General features: G+C 51.6%; 2 protein-coding genes across 2 annotated transcripts; one reads left to right on the forward strand and one right to left on the reverse strand.

Moving 5' to 3' along the window:
• The first annotated feature begins 391 nt into the window (after positions 1-391).
• Positions 392-7,554, forward strand: CCHCR1 (coiled-coil alpha-helical rod protein 1). The gene is made up of 18 exons (XM_053473455.1): positions 392-518; positions 1,259-1,327; positions 1,923-2,127; positions 2,223-2,469; positions 2,865-3,040; positions 3,140-3,275; positions 3,417-3,527; positions 3,672-3,803; positions 3,952-4,062; positions 4,512-4,618; positions 4,878-4,990; positions 5,101-5,179; positions 5,527-5,657; positions 5,829-6,017; positions 6,120-6,221; positions 6,526-6,677; positions 6,939-7,074; positions 7,156-7,554. Exons 2-18 carry the CDS (start codon positions 1,273-1,275, stop codon positions 7,275-7,277), a joined length of 2,304 nt encoding a protein of 767 aa, XP_053329430.1. The 5' UTR covers positions 392-518; positions 1,259-1,272; the 3' UTR covers positions 7,278-7,554.
• Positions 7,555-8,645: 1,091 nt separating this feature from the next.
• On the reverse strand, positions 8,646-20,335 carry MDC1 (mediator of DNA damage checkpoint 1). Its single transcript, XM_053474102.1, has 16 exons — positions 20,290-20,335; positions 19,327-19,457; positions 17,830-18,309; positions 17,001-17,085; positions 14,856-16,849; positions 14,694-14,762; positions 14,537-14,614; positions 14,242-14,286; positions 13,054-14,004; positions 12,655-12,710; positions 10,516-12,549; positions 10,122-10,280; positions 9,774-9,956; positions 9,425-9,550; positions 9,036-9,146; positions 8,646-8,942 (listed from the first exon to the last, which is right to left on the reverse strand). Exons 2-16 carry the CDS (start codon positions 19,439-19,441, stop codon positions 8,754-8,756), a joined length of 6,675 nt encoding a protein of 2,224 aa, XP_053330077.1. The 5' UTR covers positions 19,442-19,457; positions 20,290-20,335; the 3' UTR covers positions 8,646-8,753.
• Positions 20,336-20,772: the final 437 nt, after the last annotated feature.

Raw genomic sequence — 20,772 nt, forward strand, 5'->3', positions numbered from 1 at the left:
TGACGTCACGGTGCTCACGGAGCCGTCGCTGACACCTTCACCTTCTCGCGCCCGGATGCCGGCGGGAAACCTATGGAAAGGAAGCGCGCCTTTGAAATTTGGCGCGTTTACCAATCCAAGCACCGCCCACGGCAACATGACCGCGCCCACAGCTTCTTCTACCATGCAGAAAGGAGGGCATGCTAGCAGTCTAATTCCGCCCCTAAATTGTCATTGGGCGCTTGCGGTCCCGCCCATATCTAGTGACACTCGGCTCACTAAGCTGCGACTATCTACTTCGTGTGCATTCTGATTGGCACACTACCGACCACGCCTCTTCCTAACTTCTCGATATCAACAAGCTTTATTGGGTTGACGACAATGAACAACCGTGGTTTCTACGTGGTGACGCTTCGGTTGCTATGGGCGGGACATGGAGTGTCCGGGATCTCAGGTGGGAAGCGCGGGGCTTTTGTAAATAAGTGATATTCTGAGCGGTAGAGGAGCGCAGGAACCGGTAACCGGAGGTGTCCTGAGAGGTAAGAGAATGTACTGAGGCAGTCTATACGTGAATGCCCAGCAGCCAATGAGTGCTTAGAAGCACAGGGGTTCCTCGTTTTATTGGCTGAGACAGTTTTAAGTTGGATCTGTCAGTTCTCCCAGATCCTGCATTTTACAGATTTATACACAAATTAAACCAGTAATGTAAAGCTTCGAATTCATAATATAAAAGGGGTGCTTTATACATATACCATGGGACCGGCCGTGTTACCCGGATCTGCATAATTATTCCTCCCCGTGTATTATCTCTGCCATGTTATAAAGTTGCTGGCTGCAGCTGATTGGTTAAAGCAGCCTGTGTGAGGAGAGGAAGTCGGTCAGATAATCCAACTTCTGCACCTTTTGTGGCATTTCGTGTCGTTAAAGGCCCTTTGAGTATTTTGTTTTCTTCTATATTTTTAAAAGATGTATTTTATTAACATGCTACCCCCTCCCCCGCTCTATTAAACGGGTATCATGGATCACGGAATCCAGCCCAGGAATCCCGCGTACGCCCCTCGTCCCGCGTACGCCCCTCGTACGCCCCTCGTCCCGCGTCGCCCCGCGTCGCCCCTCGTCCCGCGTCGCCCCTCGTACCGCGTCGCCCCTCGTCCCGCGTCGCCCCTCGTACCGCGTCGCCCCTCGTACCGCGTCGCCCCTCGTACCGCGTCGCCCCTCGTACCGCGTCATAACGTCCGCTTATCTTCTTCTTACTTACATATCATCTTCTTTATTGCAGTTTATTGAGCGGCGATGGAGAAGAAAAGCCCGGATCTGCCGCCGGTGTTCTCTGCTCCTGCCGGAATGGGTGAGTTTGCCAGGGCTGCGGCTGCCACGCGTGGGGATTTAGGCGGCGGAGCCCCGGCTCGACCTTTTAGTAGATAGATTAATTAAAGGAAATTGCGGGATCCGTTACACCCGGTGGAATATCTGCGCTCCGTGGGGCATTATGGCCCCTCCTGGCCAAACCGCATGCCGTCCGTTCCTGGCCCCTCTCCCCACTAGGATCATCTACAGGGTTAGAGCGCCATGTCTCATTAACAAACGGTCTACCAAGTGCCTCTGTCTCGCTGATTGGGCGTTAGGATCCATGTGAAGGAGAGACCTCTGAGGTTTCCAAAAGCACATGCAACCGTATCTCCTTTTATATGTTGGCCCAATTAAAGGTGACGACCTTGACCGTCCTGCCTCTCCTCACCTGTAGATCCAGGTATAAGAGTTTTTTTTTTTAACACAACTTTATTATAACATTTACGTTGGTGCTGAGTGGCGCCCCGCTGACGGATCGCTGGGGTGATACGTTGAGAGCGGAATATAAGTTACTGATAAATGGTGACACGTGTAATGAAGTCATAGGAGGAAGAGGGAAAATACATGAATCTCTGATGTTTAACCCTTTCCAGGTCCCAGCGGGTTAATACCCCCATCCCATTTTGAGACGCGTAGGCGGCTGTCCGTTCCACCCCCTCCGGTGGTCGTTCCGCCGCCTCAACCACCCCCTCTGGTTTATGAGCCGTGGGCCGATGTGGCTGGGGAGCTGGCGGAGCTGCGGAAAGAGAACGAGGAGCTGAAGAAGAGATGGGCGCGAGGAGACGGCGCCAGAGCCAGGTACCGGTGGATGCAGTGTAGGGGCGGCGCACGCTCTGATGTCATAGTGCAAGATTCAGAGCGTAACGGCTGCCTTTGTGGTTTCTTGGTCGCAGGTCCCTGGATCGTCACCAGCCGAGCGCGCCGGCCGCAGAGTCGCAGGCCCTGGGGATCATCTCTCAGCAGATGCAGGAGATCCGCCGGCTGGAGCTGGCCGTGGCTGACGCCCACGAGACGGAGGAGAAGCTGGCGAGGCTGGCCCAGGAGATGCAGGAGCTGAGACGGGCGCTGAGAGACAGCAAGCAAGCCGAGGACCGGCAGAGACTGGCTGGAGAAGTCGCCGCTCGGCAGCACCGGGAGGAGGTACGTGAGAGCGGGGGTCCCCGATACTCGCTGAGCGTCGGCGTGCGGAGATGTCATGTTACTGAGGGTCCCGGGGGGGCTGACGCATCTATCTGCACAGATTGTATGTAGAACGAGTGACTTGTGTGTCCTGTGCCATGGGGGTCTTTTGTTGTCGTGATGGGGTGGAATAATGCAAATCATGTAGTGTATCAGTGAATAGAGGGTAGCGGTGGGAAGGAGAGGGCGCCAGGTGCCCGCGGCGTGACGTATTTCAGATCAGTGGCTGGTTCTGGTCACATGGCGCTCGGTATCACGGTACATATGGCGCTTTATATAGGGGAAGCTGTATGTATTCTATGTGTAGTAGTGGGGTCAGCGCTATTGCCGGCGTGGTCTGATTTGCCCCGTTCCAGTTGCTGATGATGTCAGAGCGTCACACGGCGGAGGCAGAGACCCTAAGAAGCCGGCTGCTGGCGCTCGAAGCGGAACTGAAGGAGGGGAGAGAGGATCAGCAGCAGGAAGTGACACGTCTCAGAGGCGACCTGCAAGCAGCCAATCAGGCGAGAGAAAGACTGGCTGAACAGCTAAGGTACCGACTGCATCTATCATGATACCCGGATGTGCGTTTTAATGAAGAACGGCTAATGCTTGACACGTGGTGGACTAACCGGTCCTCCCTCACCTGCAGTCAATCACAGCTGGAGCTGGCTTCCCAGAATTCCCTGGTTCAGCAGCTGAGGACGTACATCGGGGAGCTGGTCCCCGACAACGGGAAGCTCGAGGAACAGAAGAGAGAGCGAGCGGAGCTTCAGAATACCATACAGGTGAATATATGGGGATCCCTATGCCGTGGCGATGTACAGCTATATATACACGCTTACAGAATAATATGCACGTATGTTTCATAAATACATGTTACATATATATAGATCTGTCTGCTATTGCCGTCAATATGTGTTTTTTAGGCTTTGGAGAAGGAGCGAGACGCTCTGCAGACGTCCGTATCTCTTGTGCACACGCGCCTCTCCTCCCTCACCACCATCCTCTCCCTTCAGGAATCCGAGCTGTGCAAGAAGGTGCGTGTGGCGGTCTCTCTGATACATGCGGGGGGCTCACGGACCGCCGGGGGGGGCAGCACGGAGATGGGGGGGGGGGGGGCGTGGCCGGGAAGGGATAGGAGGAGATCAGGCCTGTGGGGAGAGACACGACCTCTCTTGCAGGGAGTCCACGGAGATGCTGAGAAGACCCGGCTGCTGTTATCGCGTTGGAGGGAGAAGGTTTTCTCGCTGATGGTCCAGATGAAGTCGGAGGAAATCAACAAGGAGAACGACAGCCGGAAAATCCGAGAGAAGGCGAGTAAAGTGATGGGGGGGGGGGTGGGGGTCTCGTGTTTCCTCTGCGCTTTTTGTCTTCATCCTGTAACTTAATCCTTAAACGGTCCTGGAGACCCCGGGATTTTCCCCGACAAACGGATTCATCTTCCTTACCTTTTCACATCAGATCCTGAGTCTGGAGCGATCCCTGGAGGAGAGCGATCAGAAGCAAACGCTGCTCTCTCACTCGCTGCAGGACCGGACAGCGGAGCTGGAGATGGAGAAAGTCCGGAACGAGGTGACTGGGCCGGGGAGGGCCGAGCTGGCCCTGTATATGCTGCCGGCTGGATACCCAACTTGGAAGCTGCCCTAGGCCTTGCCCAAGACACTCAGACGCCGTCTGTGGGGCTCACCTCCGCAGCCAACGTCCTTAGAAACATAAGATTTAACGGCCCATTCGGCCCCCGTCTAGTTGCCTGTTTTTTTTTTGCATCTGTAAAGAATCAAGCCTTAATCAGTCGTTGGTCTCGTCTTAGATTCAGGAGCCGTATGTCTATCCCGCACATGTTTAATACCCTCACTGTAGTAACCTCTATCACTGCTGAGTGGCGGGGTATGACCTCATTACCCAGCATTCTGTATACCGTGGATTCTCTGCACACGTGGGAAAGCCTCCACCGGCTGCCGGTTCCAGCTGTGCCTGTGCGGTACGGACCCCGCCGGTGACATCTCGCACCTCTCTTCCAGTCTCTACAGGACGAGCTGCGTGCGGCGCGCACCGCGTGTGATCTCGTGGGCCGCAGAGCGGAAAAGGCAGAGAAGACTTCGCTCCGGCTGAAGGAAACGGTTGACCTGTGAGTTACAAACCTCCAAACCTTTACCCTCCCGGCGCGGACTGATCTGCCGCTCCGTCTCTCCCCACTGCAGTGAAACCCGACCGGGCGAAGCAGTAAAGGGCCGCATCCTATACTAAAGACCACGACAGAGCGGTTTATCCGCGTGGCGTGAGATCCAACGTTCCGCTTGGAACCCGCGTTACGATCTGTTGTTGGGATTATTTGCGCTTCACGTTTCGGTATTTAAATCATCCAATCTCTCTCTCCTCCCTGTTAGGTTTGTGCAGGCGATGTCCGCGCAGGAGGAGACCCTGAAGGCTGCCCTGTCTCGCCTGGCGACGCTAAGTCAGAGGGTCTCGTTTGCAGCCAAGAGGGTGGACGCCATGCAGGGTAAGAGGGCGAGTTAATGAATGTATAATCCAGGGCTGGGCGAATCCCATCGCGTTCCCTACGCCCCGTGCCGCTATTTGGAGTCTGAACTTGTAATGCCCCTGCTTTAGGTTTGGTTGCGCAGAGACTCGCTCTGGAGAAACTGTCCCAGGTGGAGAAAGCCAAGGACGCGGCGGCAGAACCTGACATGTGAGTCCAAAAACCCTGATACGTCACAAAGAGAGGGGCTCACGCTGCGGGTGCGGACCCCCATCAGCAGGGGTGACACCCAAGGGTGCTGCCAAAGCCTTACTTGTAGGGGGAAAGCTGGCGATTGCCATGGCGGGCAGGGACGGGGTGATTATGTAGTGTGCAGAGCTTGTCTCGGGGGGCTGATTGTCTGCGGGATCCGGACACGAGAATCACAAATGGTAAAACCTTTATAGGGAGACGCAGGGAGTTTCTGGGTGATAACTCGGGGCTGTATGGAGAGGGCACGGATCTCCCCGGGCACGGATCTCCCCGGGCACGGATCTCACTACGTGATTCTCTCTTAGACGCCGACCTTCCTACGAGGATCTGGAGGTAGAGGTGAAATTCTTACACGAAGAAAGAGACCGGCTGAGTACGGAACTGAAACGCAGCGCTCTGCTGATAGAAGGGAGAGTGAGAGAGGCGAGAGAGAGAGGTTCGTGGGGATGCAGCAAAGCCTTCTGCCCTTCCTCTTCTGGGTGGCGCAGTCTGCGGGTCCGCCTGTTCAATTCAGAGCCCCTGGGGCAGAAAACCCACCAAAGGCGACCCAGCCGAGCGGAGCCGTCTCTCTCCTGGTGTCACATGCTGGGTTTGTGTCTCTTTGTAGTGGAAGCGGAGTTGGCGGAATCCCGGCACGCGGCTTCTCTTCTCCGCCAGTCTCTCTGCGAGACGGAAGGGAAAGAGCAGGAGCTGAGATGCCAACTGCTGGAGACGGAGCGGAGACGCCAGGAAGCCGGCGAGGATGCGGCCCGACTCCGGGAGCAGCTGCAGAGGCAGCAGGGAGAGTACGAGACGGGTACGGATACTCTGGGACACGCAGCGCGGTTCTGCGTTTGGGTGAGGCTGGTAGCCATGCTGCGTTAGCTCAGTGATAGCTGTGAAGGTTTCCCGCTTCCAGAGCTGCAACGCAAAGTGAGCGACGTGGAGGAGAAGATGACGCAGCGACTGTCTCAGATGGAGAAACACCTTCAGGAAGCAAGAAGAGAGCACACGAAAGCAGGTGAACGGACGGCAACCTTAATCAGTCGTTGGTCTCGTCTCAGGTTCAGGAGCCGTATGTCTATCCCATGCATGTTTAATCCCTCACTGTATTACCCTCTACCACTTCTGCTGGGAGGTGGATCCACTTATCTATCACCTACTCAGTAAAGTAAAACTTCCTTATTAGATTATTGCCTCTTATTCTAACGAGTTTCTTCCTAGTCTTATGTTTACCCCGACTTCCACTGGACTATTTTCTTTTCTTTTCACTTTTCTACCATAATTCTGTTGCACCGTCCTCTCACTGCCCTGCCTCCTCGTAGTGGTCGCCCTCCGTCAGGCCGAGCGCCAGATGCAGAGGGATAAAACGCGGAGTCAGGAAACGTTGCGCACGTTGGAGGACGCAGGCCGCTTACGCGAGGAGCAGCTCAGCCAGCAGCTACGGGAAGCGGAACGGGACAAAAACCTGATGATCGTATGTCTTATTTCTCAGTGCAAATAACTGATTATACCTGGATTGTGTTAAAACGTCCCCAAAACTAACAATTTTAAGAATTTGCTGTATTTTGAAGGTTCTGCGATGCGTTCGATGGATTTTCTGGTTATTTGCTTATAAATAAATAACATTCACAGCAAATCGCTTTAAAATCCCGCTTTTCACATCAAATTTTAGATTCTGTTTTCGGAATTCGTATATTTTTTATGAATGCGTTAAAAATCTTCTTCTTCCTCGCAGGCCACGCTGAGACAGGAGGGGCTCCTCACCGCGTTCCAGAGGAACCGGACGGCCGCCGTTCAGCCCCCGGCGAGCCAGGAGGAGGGAAGGAGAGCGGCCGGGGCGTCAGGGCGAAGCTCCGCACCTGTCTGCAAAGGTCAGAGAGGGGCAAATATTGCACCCAAAATACCGAGAACAAGGAACGTGTGACTTATTTTCATTATTTTTTTTCCCCCAGAATCCATTTCAACGATGCTGGCCAATCTTCAGAGCCTAGGAAACACCCTCTTAACAGAGGAAGATGATGATGATGATGATGATGATGATGATGAAGAGGAGGAAATAAAGCTTAATCCATAGATGAGACCAAGACTTGGTTTATAACGTCAGACGATACGAGGAGACATCACGACCTCCTGAGACAGTCTGGTGGAGGCAACGCGCGGACGAAGACGGGGAGAACCGAGCTGGTTCTGCTCGCCATTCCTCTTCCTGCCACAAGGGGGAGCCCAAAACCCAACTGCCACCGGTTACAGCAGATTCTGGACAGTACTAACTCCTAATTCTCATCCCGTCTAATAACCGATTAACGTCGCTCCAGGTCATCGCGTAATAAATTATTCACAAATCCTGGAAATGTTTTATGATTTATATACCGGGCTGATGATCTGTATGCGCGGCCATTCAAAAGTTTGGGGTCACTTAGCTTGCACTTTCCCCTAGATTCTCCCGCCAACCCAATGACACCGGACAATGTGCAGCCTATACTCTGCCTGAGTTAACCCTACCAATACCAAATAACTGTTATACGCAACGCCAATCATGTACAGGGGCGGAGCAAGCCCAACAATCATCTGTCACAGACCAATCACATTGTTCTGTCCCCCCACCCCTTTACTTTTTTAATATATAGATATATATAAAAAGCCACCCGGGTGTCTCCGTACCATCGCATTCTCACGTTGTCTCGGCGAGTAGCACCAGCGGATAGGTTAGCAGGTAAAATACTGTTTTAACACCTTCACCGCCAGCCTTCTTCCAAACAGACCACACGCATCTACCAGACAGTCCCTTTAAATGATCCAACACGGACTGCATGTGCGCGTAAATAATAATCACGTGTTTAGTATTCAGCTCTTTTTTCTGTTACTCTCAAAAACAAAATAAATCAGAAACCAAATTATTGCATGTTTATTATATACACAGAAGGGTCCGGTTTATTTACACGCGTGTCCGTTAACCCCGTCTGTCAAGATGCACAGCGGTATCTGCTGAATGGCAGGATGGTGCCGAGTATCTACAAAGCAAATCACACTAAGCTGCGTATTAAAAAGGAACGTATATTCCCCCAAATAGAAACGTTTAAAATACATTTGGATTCACGCTGCTTGATTATTTCCGCGGGCGCAGCGGCGATCGGTCGTTATCGTATCGCCGTAGGTTTTTTTCTGTACGTGTAGGCAGACTCGCAAGGGCACATATATATCTTGGCATTGGAAGAAAAAAATCAATAAATGAAAAAACTTAGGAAATAAAATAAGGAAAACACCGGTGTGAAATTTGTAATTAAATGGGGAAAAAAGCAATCACCAAAATAAAATGGATATTAGAAGGTGTTAAACGAGCCGTTGTTTGCCTCGCGTGGAATTCCACTGGAATCGTTATTACCGAATTTATGACGAGCGTCCAGCACGGAGATTCTCATTTTACTTATTTACTTATTATAACTAAAATACGGAAAACGTGCTCCGAGCCGAACGTATTCAATTCCTCCGTTATCTGTCTTTAAGGCCAAATTCCGCAGCCGGCGAGGCAGACAGCCCCGGGTGTGAATGGTCAGCGTCTCCGCTTTGCGGGGGTCGGCGCGGGGGTCTTCGTGCCGGGGTTCAGCAGATACGCGGTGGGGTTTGCCTCCTGCCGCAGGATCCCGCTGAGAATAAACTCCGCCGAGGTGACGGGGGCAGCAGACGGAGCCGCTTTCCAGCGGGAGGCGTCTTCTTGACACGACACGATGACACATTTCTCCTGGGAGGACAGGGGAGGAAGAATAAAAGTCACACTTGTGTTTTGAGAGCAGGTGCACGGGGTGTGAAATGGGCTCTGGGTTTATTCCGTTACCTTGCAGGTCCGGGGCATTTTCGGTAGGAAGGTTGCCCCAGCGCAGCGGATGATGTCCTTCATGTTTTCGGGCTCCGGCTTCACGTTCTCAGTGACGTGGATCTCGTAACCCTGAGAGGTAAAATAAATCAGCGACCGCGGCACTCAGATTAACGATACGCTTATTACTGAGGTCTGAATCGACCCGGACCCCGGCGGGGGGAGACAGACGGGAGGCACCGTGAGAATGCCCAGACCCCGGCAGGGCGAGACAGAGGGGAGGTGCTGTGAGAATGCCCCGGCCCAGACCCCGGCAGGGCGAGACAGAGGGGAGGAGCTGTGAGAATGCCCTGACCCCCGCAGGGCGAGACAGAGGGGAGGAGCTGTGAGAATGCCCCACGTAAACTCACCTCGAACAGAGCTCTCCGCTTTGCTTTTTGCAGCGACTCCGACAACACAAATCCAAAATTCTTCTCCTGTTCCTTGTCGTTCACCAAAAACCCAGCCGGGGACAGAAAGCAGCCGCTCTTCTTACACTGCGAGGGGAGGAAAACGTCACATATACAGAAGAAAGTGAACCGAAACGAGGCTAGAAGAAAGAAAGCGGTGTGTAAAAAGGAACGAAGCAGGAGAGCGGTCTCACGATACCGGAGTTATCGAGTGAAGGTTCACCAGAAGATCCACTCAAGCAGAGAGCATCGAGGAGGCGCGGGGCGACGACGCGAGAAAGGGCCGCAGCCGCTTAGCACAGAAACGCACCTTCTCTAACCAGTCCAGCGTCACGATAGGGACTCCCCTCGCGAGAGCGCAGAGAAACTTGACAGTTCGTCTGACGCGGTCGGTTACCAAGTGAGTGCAGTCAAACACAGACTCCGCGATGCCGCCTCCCAGAGCGAGAATGGTCTCCTCTCCCGCAGAGTCCACAACGCCGGTGAAAAGAACCTGAGATACAGGGAGAGGGAGCACAGCCGTGAGGGTAGGGGTATTCCTGCACGGGTATAGTATCCTCCAGTACCCCAGGTGGCAAGCGGGGGGGTGTGAGTATGGTTTACAAGGAGGGTAAAATAGCAGAAATTAATAAAACATGGCAATGGGTAAAAGTCTGACCTTGGGGACGGCCCCCTGGTGAGGGACGCAGGGACTGGAAGACCCCGCCGCGGCCGAGGATCTGTTGGTGCGTCTCGGGGTCTGGACCTCCGCGGGCACCGCTGCTCTCGGCTTTTGACGGCCGCTGCCAGCAGGGGAGGGAGGAGGAACCGACGGGCCCTGGAAGGATTTAAACAATTTACACAATCTGTAAGGTTTTCAGGGCTTTTTATTTCTTTAAGCCTCGAGTATGAGCTACGTCACTTTATTGGGATTATTTTTAAAAGTTACAGAAGATGTATGCCCCAAAACTGCATTTTAATATATGCTATATATATATAAATATATATGAGAATAGTGCTGTTAATTTGTTGGTTATTAGGCAAAGTGGCCACCCCCCCAGATTCCCTCTCACCTTTCCATGGTCATTTCCGTATTCAGCGTCTACTTCAGCTACGGCGGCCACCACGCGCCGTCCTCTTGTCCCCCTTGAAAGTGGTGACGGCTGCTCCTGACCACCATTGCCCTGCTCGGTTTCTTCTGATTTTTTCCTCTTCACCTCCGCCCCGCCATCTTTAGGTCCCTGTCCTCTTTTTCTCGATGGGACAGGCGTGCTCGGCGGCGGCGGCAAAACGTCTTTGGTCCGTCGGCTTCTCCCAATGGCTACGCTTGATGTTTCTGCCTCGTGGACGGCCGGTTGGTTTTCTACTTCTGTCGCCTCGTCTTCTTGAAGGTCCTCGTCATCCTCAGCCTGCTTCTTTCGCCTCGTCCTCGATGTTGGGTTTCTAACTTTGCTGGTAACCTTTGAGGGGGTTTGTTCTGCTTCGCTGGACTGACTCTTCATTTCTCTTGAGTTTGTCTTTCCTCTCCGGGAGGTCTGTTTTGCGGCTTCTTTCTCCGGCTCTTCTGCAGTTTGCACAATCGCTGGTTCAGTTTTTTTCTCCTCGATTTTTCCTTCTTCCTCTTTTGAATTCCTCCTCGTTCTCCTGGAGGCTTTTTGCCGAGAAGGAACGACATTCTCCACTTCTTTGCATTCCCGTCTATTCCTCCTCGAGGTCTCTCCTTCTATTCCCGCTTCCTCGTCCTTTGCGTCCCGTTTTGCACTCCTGGATCTTCTTGTTGGGTCCGTTGTTTCTTGCTCTGCTTTTAATTTGTCTTCCTCTTCTCTTGAATTCTTTCTCGTCCTGCGGGAGATGACTTTATTGGCTGGATCTTCTTCTGTTTTACCTTCCTTTTGTTCACTTGTTCCTTCGCCCATTGAATTCTTTCTTGTCCTCCTAGAGACAGGTGGTGGTTCTTCGGATTTCCCTTTCTCTTCCTTTCGTTCCCTCGATCCCTCCTCCTTTGAGTTCCTTCTTGTCCTCCTGGGGGGTGGAAGTTCTTCTGTTTTTCGTATGGTCTCCTCTTGTTCATTTAATTCTTCCTCTGTCTTCTTAGCCTTTCTTTTAGAGGTCAGTTTTCCGGGTGGCACCACGGTCTCTAAAACTTGCTCCTGGTCTCCCACATTTCTCCGTGCAGCTCTTCCCTTACCTCTTCCAGACCGTCTGTTAACAGAAACCTCTTCTTCAACAGGGACAGCCGGGGGCATCATCTCTTCCTTCTCCTGTTCTCCAGACTCAGGGACCTTTACCTGGGACCTTCTGGTCAATGTCTTCTTTACATAAGACCGGTTTCCCGAGGTCCTCCCGGAGACCGCTTCTTCTTCTTCCTTCTTTCTCAAATCACTGGTGTCAGTTTCAGCCTCCGTATTTCCCTCCACGCCGCCCGCCATCAATTCTACGTTTTGACCTCTGAGTTGACTGGTTTCTTCATCTATGGTCGCTGTTTCAGAAGCAAAGCTGGTTCCTGCCTCCTCGGATACGGAACTGATTCCTGCAGACCCTTCCGCACCATGGTTCTGCGTCTCTGAGTTAGTATGTAGACTCTGGGCGGTAATATGTTTGTCATATTTAATATGTTTCTCTCTCGGCTGCTCCATACTCTTCTCGTTTTGTTCACCTGCAGCCAGGCAACGTTCCTTCTCAGTAACAGAAGTTAATCTCTCATCTTTTAATATGTCTGTCCTAAGTTCCTCATGTTCGGGGCTAACCCCGTCTTTACGTTCCTCTTCGGTTGTTTCGGCTTCAGTTTTTTCCACTTTACTTTTCCTTGTTGCTCTTTTTTTCTTGACATTCTCTCTGACCCCTGATGTGAAGAGCTCGGCATCGATATCCGTCCTGTTCCGTCTCTTACTCCTTGATGAAACTCCACGGTCTGCCTCCTTTACTGTTTCCTGGATCTTGCTTTCCTCGTTCACAATTCTCCTCGTTCTCCTTTTCTCTACCGTCACCGATTCCCTTCGAGTAACTGAATCACAACGTTCTTTTTCTAATGTTCCTCGTTCCTGAACAATTAACCCAGATAGCGGGGACGCTGGTGGCTCTTCCAGAGTCTCTCTCGTCTTTCCCATCTGTTAAGACAAAGCAAATGGAAGCTGAAGACAAGGAAGCAGAATCTTCATATTGTTTACAAAACAGGGTAATTAATGGGGCCGAAATCGAGAGACTTGACTTACCTCTGCACTGCTAGCAATCCCTTCCTTCTCTTCAACTTCAAGGACACCTGTCTGGCCTGTAATATAAACATTACACGAGAACATACATTACTTAACCAGTGAAGCCATTAATGCGTGTGAATGACATGTATATACGCCACAGGAAATGGGTTGAGAACTTGATGGCGCGAACAACGTGTCTTTGATGTTTCCCCGCGTTATCCAATGGCTGAACCAGTTTGTTCTATAGCAGAGGTGTCCAACCTGCGGCAGGACTACATCTCCCATACTCCTCAGCCAGCCCCTTAGCTGAAAGAGCATTATGGGAGATGTAGTCCTGCAGCAGCTGGAGGGCCGCAGGTTGGACACCCCTGTTCTATAGCCTTAAACATCCTTCCCGTTAGACCCCGAGCCATTTACCTTCACTTGAAACCGTCTGCTTGCTCTCTACATTCGAAGCAGTGGAGGCCTCCTCAGATATCACACCCAGACTGCTGTCTTCAGCGGTGGGCTCCTGTAATCTATCCGGTTGAAGGTTATTGCCCTCCATGACAGCCGCAGCTACACGGCTGGAATCGTCCGGGCTGCTGGCCGGCACATTCACACTATCCTCTGTGCAGGACACTTGTAAGGTAAAAGGTGCAGCAACATCTTCTTCCAGGGCCGACGTGTCCTCGGCATAAGACTGAGTAGTCTCTCCATCTGTGTGCAGCATGTTCAAGGTATAAGGCTGAGTGACATCTTCTGGTGCCGCCGACCGCGTGACATCTTCTGGAGCCGCCGACCGCGTGACACCTTCTGGAGCCGCTGACCGCGTGACACCTTCTGGAGCCGCTGACCGCGTGACACCTTCTGGAGCCGCTGACCGCGTGACACCTTCTGGAGCCGCTGACCGCGTGACATCTTCTGGAGCCGCTGACCGCGTGACACCTTCTGGAGCCGCTGACCGCGTGACATCTTCTGGAGCCGCTGACCGCGTGACACCTTCTGGAGCCGCTGACCGTGTGACATCTTCTGGAGCCGCTGACCGTGTGACATCTTCTGGAGCCGCTGACCGCGTGACACCTTCTGGAGCCGTCCCCTCTCCTCTCCCTTCGCTGTCGCCACAGGCAGGAGCCTCGCGTTTCAGGTGGAGCCACGTACCCGTTTCATGAGTCGGTCGTGCAGCCAAATACTGAGAGACGGGTTGAGTGTCATCCTGCGAGACATCTCCGTGAGACAGAGGTTGCGTCTCCCTCGAGGTCTCGGCACACTCGCTGTCCGTTTGGACGGTTTCTTGGACGCAGTCTACAACAGACGGGGCATTTTCACACAAGTAGGGCTGCGTCTCTGCCATGACATTCTCGTCCGTCTCTTCTTCGGAAGTACTAACTGATGGAAGAACAGAGAAGGTCAGTCGCCACCTACAGCAATCAGGGGAAATGATTAAAGACGAGATGGAGTCTTTCATTGAAGTGGATACTTTTTATCGCAGTGCAGAATAACACGTGGCGTTACACAGGACCTCGGGGATCACGTCTCCTTTGTCTGAGGTCCCAAAGGCTATAATACTTTGCTAAGGACTCCATTTATCGGATGCACCCAGACATAACGGACAGCAATACTCACTGCGCACCGGTGAAATCTGAAGGACTCCGATAGGATCTGCAGGACCTGCGTGTAGAGCACATACATTATACATTATACAGGGAGCGAAGACCACAAGAACCCTGGATAGAGGTGACGGCTGGGAGGGCGACGGTCATTTAAATGCCAGGGACAACGTAAAATATGGCAACATGATGCGAGCCTAAAGCGTCACTACTTGAGATCAGGAGGCTTAGAGAAGAAGACTTCACAGAGACAGAGCGATACGAGAGGAATTAAATGTACGTACGGTTAAATAATAGCAAAGGACGCTTACGTTTAAACAGGTCTGCCTCAGCCCAGGTGGAGCTGAAAATAAAAGCTTGCGTTGCCTCCTCTGCACAGTTATCTTCATCTGTAACAGAGAAGGGGATGATGAGGACACCAATACCTCCAAACAGTAGGGATAACGGCAAACACGTATCCACTGCTACCTGGCTGGTCTGAAGCTGTGTCCTCGGCCTCCAGGTAACATTGAGTGGCGCATGCGTCGTATTCCCCACCTGTAACAAGCGTGTAAAGTCCATTAAATCAGGAGCCACAGAAACACTTATTCCTTAAAGAAAAGGCATCCCAGACACGCATAGGCAGCTCACCTTCGGAGTCTGTCTTTGGGGTTCCCTCCGCTATCTTCTCGGCACTCACCGGCGTCGGGTCAGCCTCATTTCTTTGGACCGCTTTTACCTCGGGGTCGGAAGACCTTCCGGCAGCACCCACCGCGTCGCCGTTATTAACCCTGCTTTGGTCATCCTCGGTTCCATGCGATTTCTCAGGGGTCAAAGAGTCGTCCTCGTCCACATCTGTGTCACTATCCATATGGAAGCCGGCGGCCGCGCTGCGAGTCCCGTCAGCTTTCGCAGGCAAGTCCTCCCGTTGTAGAGCAGTCCCGCCGGTTTGAATAACTTCACCAATCTCTATCTTCTCCGTATCACATCCGCCTCCTTCACCCGTTTTCTCACCAGTAGTTGAGGATTCTGCCGGCTCATCGTCAGCCTCATCCACATCTGTATCACTGTCCACGTGGAAGCCGGGAAGCGCGTTTTGCTCCGCGTTCCCTCTCGCCGTCCGGATGTCTTCCATTCCGCCTGCTTGGATATCCAGAGACGGCTTGGCTGTTCTCGTTTGAACCAAGTGGGTTCCAAGATTTTCAGCCGACTTCTTCACCGCAGGGGAGACGCCGGCCTCGTCCTCCACGTCAGGGTCGCTGTCCAGGTTAAATGGGACAGAACCTTTCTTTGCATCAGTCTTTAAAGGCCGATCGTTGTTTCCTTTGGCGTCTGTCTTGCTGTCTGGTTTAGCCTTTATTTTTTTGCTCTTTGCTTCACCCCCGGCATTGGGGTCGCTTTCCACGTCTGTATCGCTGTCTGAGATGATTGCCTCTCTCTTCTTAACACCCGCATTTACCGAAATAGCCTCTTCTTCATCAACATCCGTATCACTGTCTGAGATTCTAGCCTTCCTCTTCTTGATACCGGCGTTTACAGACACGGCCTCTTCATCCTCCACATCCGTATCGCTGTCTGAGACGATGGCCTCTCTCTTCTTTATACCCGCATTTACCGAAATAACCTCTTCTTCCTCTACATCCGTATCGCTGTCTGAGACGATGGCCTCTCTCTTCTTTATACCCGCATTTACCGAAATAACCTCTTCTTCCTCCACATCCGTATCGCTGTCTGAGATGATCGCCTCTCTCTTCTTTATACCCGCATTTACCGAAATAGCCTCTTCTTCATCAACATCCGTATCGCTGTCTGTGATTTTAGCCTTCCTCTTCTTGATTCCAGTACTTACGGATACGGCCTCTTCTTCCTCTACATCCGTATCGCTGTTCAGATGAAACTCCGTCTCCTCTTTCGCTGTGGTTTTGACGTTACCAGCTTGTTTGACCGATTCTCCTGCTTGCAAACCTGCTGCGGAAGTTGTTGCAACATCGTCTTCGATATCCGTATCGCTGTCCACGTGAAACGCTTCTCCTGTCTTCTTGGCGTCCGTGGTCGACGTTGGTGCGCTGTCCTCAATGTCTGCGTCGCTGTCTGGAACATCCCCTGTGGACTCAGCCTTTTCCATGTCTTTATTCGAAGGCGAAATAATATCATCGTCTTCAACATCGTTAGCGTTTTTCAAAATCATTCCGGCTGCTTCCCCTTTGGTTCTGTGAGGCTGTGAAGTATCCGACGTGTCGTCTCTGATACTCTTACTGCTGTCTGGGTTCACGCTCGACGTTGCTGCAGCTTCCTCCACCGGAGCAGCATCCAAACTGGAGTCGGTTCCAAGCCCTCTACCCTCCGGGTCCCTGACGTCAGATGTTTCCTTTTCTCCGGCCTCGATCAGCGCTTGCTCTTTTTGGCCGAGGGGCGATTTGTCTTTAACAGCGCTGGACATCGACGCGTCGCTTCCAGGTCCATTCGAGGTCCCTGCTTTACTGGTTGACGGTATCTTCTTCTCCATGGTAGTTGGGGAGGTGCTGAAGCTCAGGGAGGAGAGCGCGAGAGACTCTCTCTTTGTAGGGGTATCTATGTCACTGTCACAGCGGAGATTGAGAGAGGGCAATCGAGACTGGGAGACGGATGCGTCCCCTTCCTCATCACTGATAAAAAAAGAATGGACGACATGAGAGCCGCAGCAAAACACAGAGACATAGACAGCGAATAAGACTCATTCTAGTCCCCTCGCTGTATTAGCCTCTACCACTTCTGTCGGGAGGCTGTTCCATGTATCTGTCATCCTTTCCGACTTACCTCTCTGGCACAAAGGTGTCTGCGAAGGGAGAAGAGAACGTTCCAACGGCCGATACCTTGTAATTATCCCGTGATGAGCCAACACCTAAAACACGAACCATGAGAACATCAGAAGAATCCAATAATTATCTGGTGTCGGAAGAAAAGACACGATGGACAGACCTAACTTTTTGACAACCGGTACATTTTGGCAGCTTGCCTATAGAAGGACAGGCTAGCCTCACCTCACTCGCCATTATAGAAGAAAAGTCTCCATGCGTATATCCCATCGTGGGCCATACCAAGGAGCGTCTCTCAATGCTTCTAACGTCAGGCTTTGTGTGTAAACCCAGTCATGGCGGTTTCATTTCACCACCACGCGAGGATTTAACTTTATGCTTCGGAAGGTCGGGTGACGATGACAGAACCTGGATATATTTTTCTGTGAAGACTAATTCTAAAGGAGCCCACGGAAGGCAGCTCGGGGAGAACATAAGACTTTCCGCTCCCCAACATTCTATCACAGGGGTGTCCAACCTGCCGCCCTCCAGCTGCTGCAGGACTACATCTCCCATAATGCTCTTTCAGCTAAGGGGCTGGCTGAGGAGTATGGGAGATGTAGTCCTGCAACAGCTGGAGGGCCGCAGGTTGGACACCCCTGTTCTATCAGTTAGAAAGTCTTTGTAAAGAGATACATGAAAGAATTTGCTACACGTCTTCCAGTTCCAACCCACGAGTAAAAGTCCTAATTCTTCTTCTGATTCCCTGGGGTTAACGTATCAGTCAGCAAGACACTTAAAAATCCACCAAGCTTACACTCATGCTGGCTTCAAACGTGAGTTTCTCCTACCTTTTCCTTCACTCAAGCTGCTCTGACCCTCCTCCTCCTCTTCGTGTTCATCTTCCTCCCCCGAATCCCTCGCCAGGACCGCTCCTCGCCCTATTCTGCGGATAGCCGCTCCTGGGGTTTTCTCAATTGCCAACGTGGCCTGGGTGCCGGGCACCAAGAAGGAGTCATCTTCACTTTCCGTCTGCACGGCTGTATCATCCTCTTCTTCCTCTTTCCGTTTCTCTTCTTTCACGATGGTGTATCTACAAGCCACATCTGCAAACATTAAAAAGTCGCCGTCGGCCACGGAATAGCGCACGTGGGGCGTGATGGCCACCTTGCCCCGGCGTGTCTTGTTCAGGCTGCCGCAGTCGCTGATGGTGTGCAGATCTCCCTCGACCTCTAGGATCGCATGTTTCTTGGACACAGACTGCGCCGGGAGGGTGATGTCACATTTGGCATGACGGCCAATAATATTCTTTCCAGGATAAATGTCATAGTCTAGATAGACAACAAAAAAAGAGACAATGACATCAGGAGTCAAGAAAAACACAGTCGGGAAAAGGAGAAGGTGAGGCTATAATGGCCTCTCTAGCATATATCCAATAGATAGAGGAGGGCAGGGCATAGATAGAATGGATCCTATAGATAGGGGAGGACAGGGTGTAGATAGAATGGATCCTATAGATAGAGGAGGGCAGGGTGTAGATAGAATGCATCCTATAGATAGAGGAGGGCAGGGTGTAGATAGAATGGATCCTATAGATAGAGGAGGGCAGGGTGTAGATAGAATGGATCCTATAGATAGAGGGCAGGGTGCCTGGTATAGATAGAATGGATCCTATAGATAGAGGAAGGCAGGGTGTAGATAGAATGGATCCTATAGATAGAGGAAGGCAGGGTGCAGATAGAATGCATCCTATAGATAGAGGAGGGCAGGGTGTAGATAGAATGGATCCTATAGATAGAGGAGGGCAGGGTGTAGATAGAATGGATCCTATAGATAGAGGAAGGCAGGGTGTAGATAGAATGGATCCTATAGATAGAGGAAGGCAGGGTGTAGATAGAATGAATCCTATAGATAGAGGAGGGCAGGGTGTAGATAGAATGGATCCTATAGATAGAGGAAGGCAGGGTGTAGATAGAATGGATCCTATAGAGGAGGGCAGGGTGTAGATAGAATGGATCCTATAGATAGAGGAAGGCAGGGTGTAGATAGAATGGATCCTATAGATAGAGGAGGGCAGGGCGTAGATAGAATGGATCCTATAGATAGAGGAGGGCAGGGTGTAGATAGAATGGATCCTATAGATAGAGGAAGGCAGGGTGTAGATAGAATGGATCCTATAGAGGAGGGCAGGGTATAGATAGAATGCATCCTATAGATAGAGGAGGGCAGGGTATAGACAGAATGGATCCTATAGATAGAGGAGGGCAGGGTGTAGATAGAATGGATCCTATAGAGGAGGGCAGGGTGTAGATAGAATGGATCCTATAGATAGAAGCGATCGCACTCACCTTGTGCCGGTCCGTAGGTTCCGCTGAACATATGCAGCCTGGCCGCAGGGCGGCTTCTATCCGTGGATAAATCGTCCTCATCGTCATCTGATGGCAGCCGCTGAGTCAGATCCATGCTGTGAAACGGTGATCTGTAACACATAGGTGCGTATATAACAACGACAACAATACACGTCACAATCTACAACTAAAACCACAGCGGTGTAAATCTATATCAGTATCGTATCTGTGCCCCAGCGGTGACCAAGGGGTTAAATATCCTCCGACTCTTAACCCATTAAGTCCCAGAAGATGCGCTCAAGGTGTTGCCACCAGCCCTGATTTAGAAAAGATTTATTTATTTTATAATAAAAAAAAAACATGGGGATGTTCTCTGTAAACGTGCGCATGCTGGCCAAGGATCATGGGAGTTGGATTCAGCAGCAGCTAGCAACTCAATTGCTGTATACACCTTGCCTGAGGAGCTTACAGTCTGAGGTAACCAGATACTAATAAAAATGCATCAAACAGGGAGTCACCGGTACAAATGCAGCCCCACAATATACATTTCCTATAGGAGCCCCCCGGGTCACCCCAACAGATAAATATATCAGCAGTGTGTCCTGGCCAATGATATCTGGATTAATCTGGATTAACGGATTGGTGGGTACATCTTAATCCAGATTAACGTGCTACCAACTGCCACACCGAAAAGTCTGCACGCTCCATATGTGACATGTTTACCGATAGCCCATACATCATACACAGAGCCATACATGAGCCCAAACACACTATATGATTCCTGTACTTTCTACACAACTGGAGGCTGCCATTTTACAAGCCTTATTAATAATTAATATATGAAAATAGCCCGACTAATATGAACGGCAGGACACGTGATATACACCTATATGCGCTTATAACGCGCTATATGTACATGTAATTTATGTTTACACAAACAATATATACACTTTCAAACCTCACTTCCTGTGTGTCCCCGCTGCTCCAAGCCACACCTTCTCCACGCCCTCCTGTTTCCTTTCCTCTGATTGGACTCTGAAGCTTGTCACTCAATCCTGGGCGTGGAAGCTTATTGGCTAAAACGCGAGCATGATTCCGTCACTCAGCGACTTCTGTATGTCCAGGAATGTGACGCCGCTAAACGAAAGGCGGGTCCTGTCTTCAGTTTGAGTTCTGATTGGCCTATCGATGAGCGGCCTTCGGCATCCAATCGGTGATTTGATTTGTCACTCAAAAGGAGTTGGCCGGAGTTCCCGCCAGGCGCCGGTGGCTCGAGACGAGCTCGATGCCAAGAGCACGTTGTTGTCGTCATGGCGATGGCCGCACGGCTGACCAGGCTGTCAGTGATGCTGTGTTGGCCTACACCACTCCCACTGCTCGCAGGCTGAGGGTGTTGGGGTGTAGTGCTGGTTTTACAGGCTTGGTTTAGAGGGGGATATGAGGCAA

This window comes from Spea bombifrons, chromosome 8, assembly GCF_027358695.1.
Source record: "Spea bombifrons isolate aSpeBom1 chromosome 8, aSpeBom1.2.pri, whole genome shotgun sequence".
Classification (NCBI taxonomy): domain Eukaryota; kingdom Metazoa; phylum Chordata; class Amphibia; order Anura; family Pelobatidae; genus Spea; species Spea bombifrons.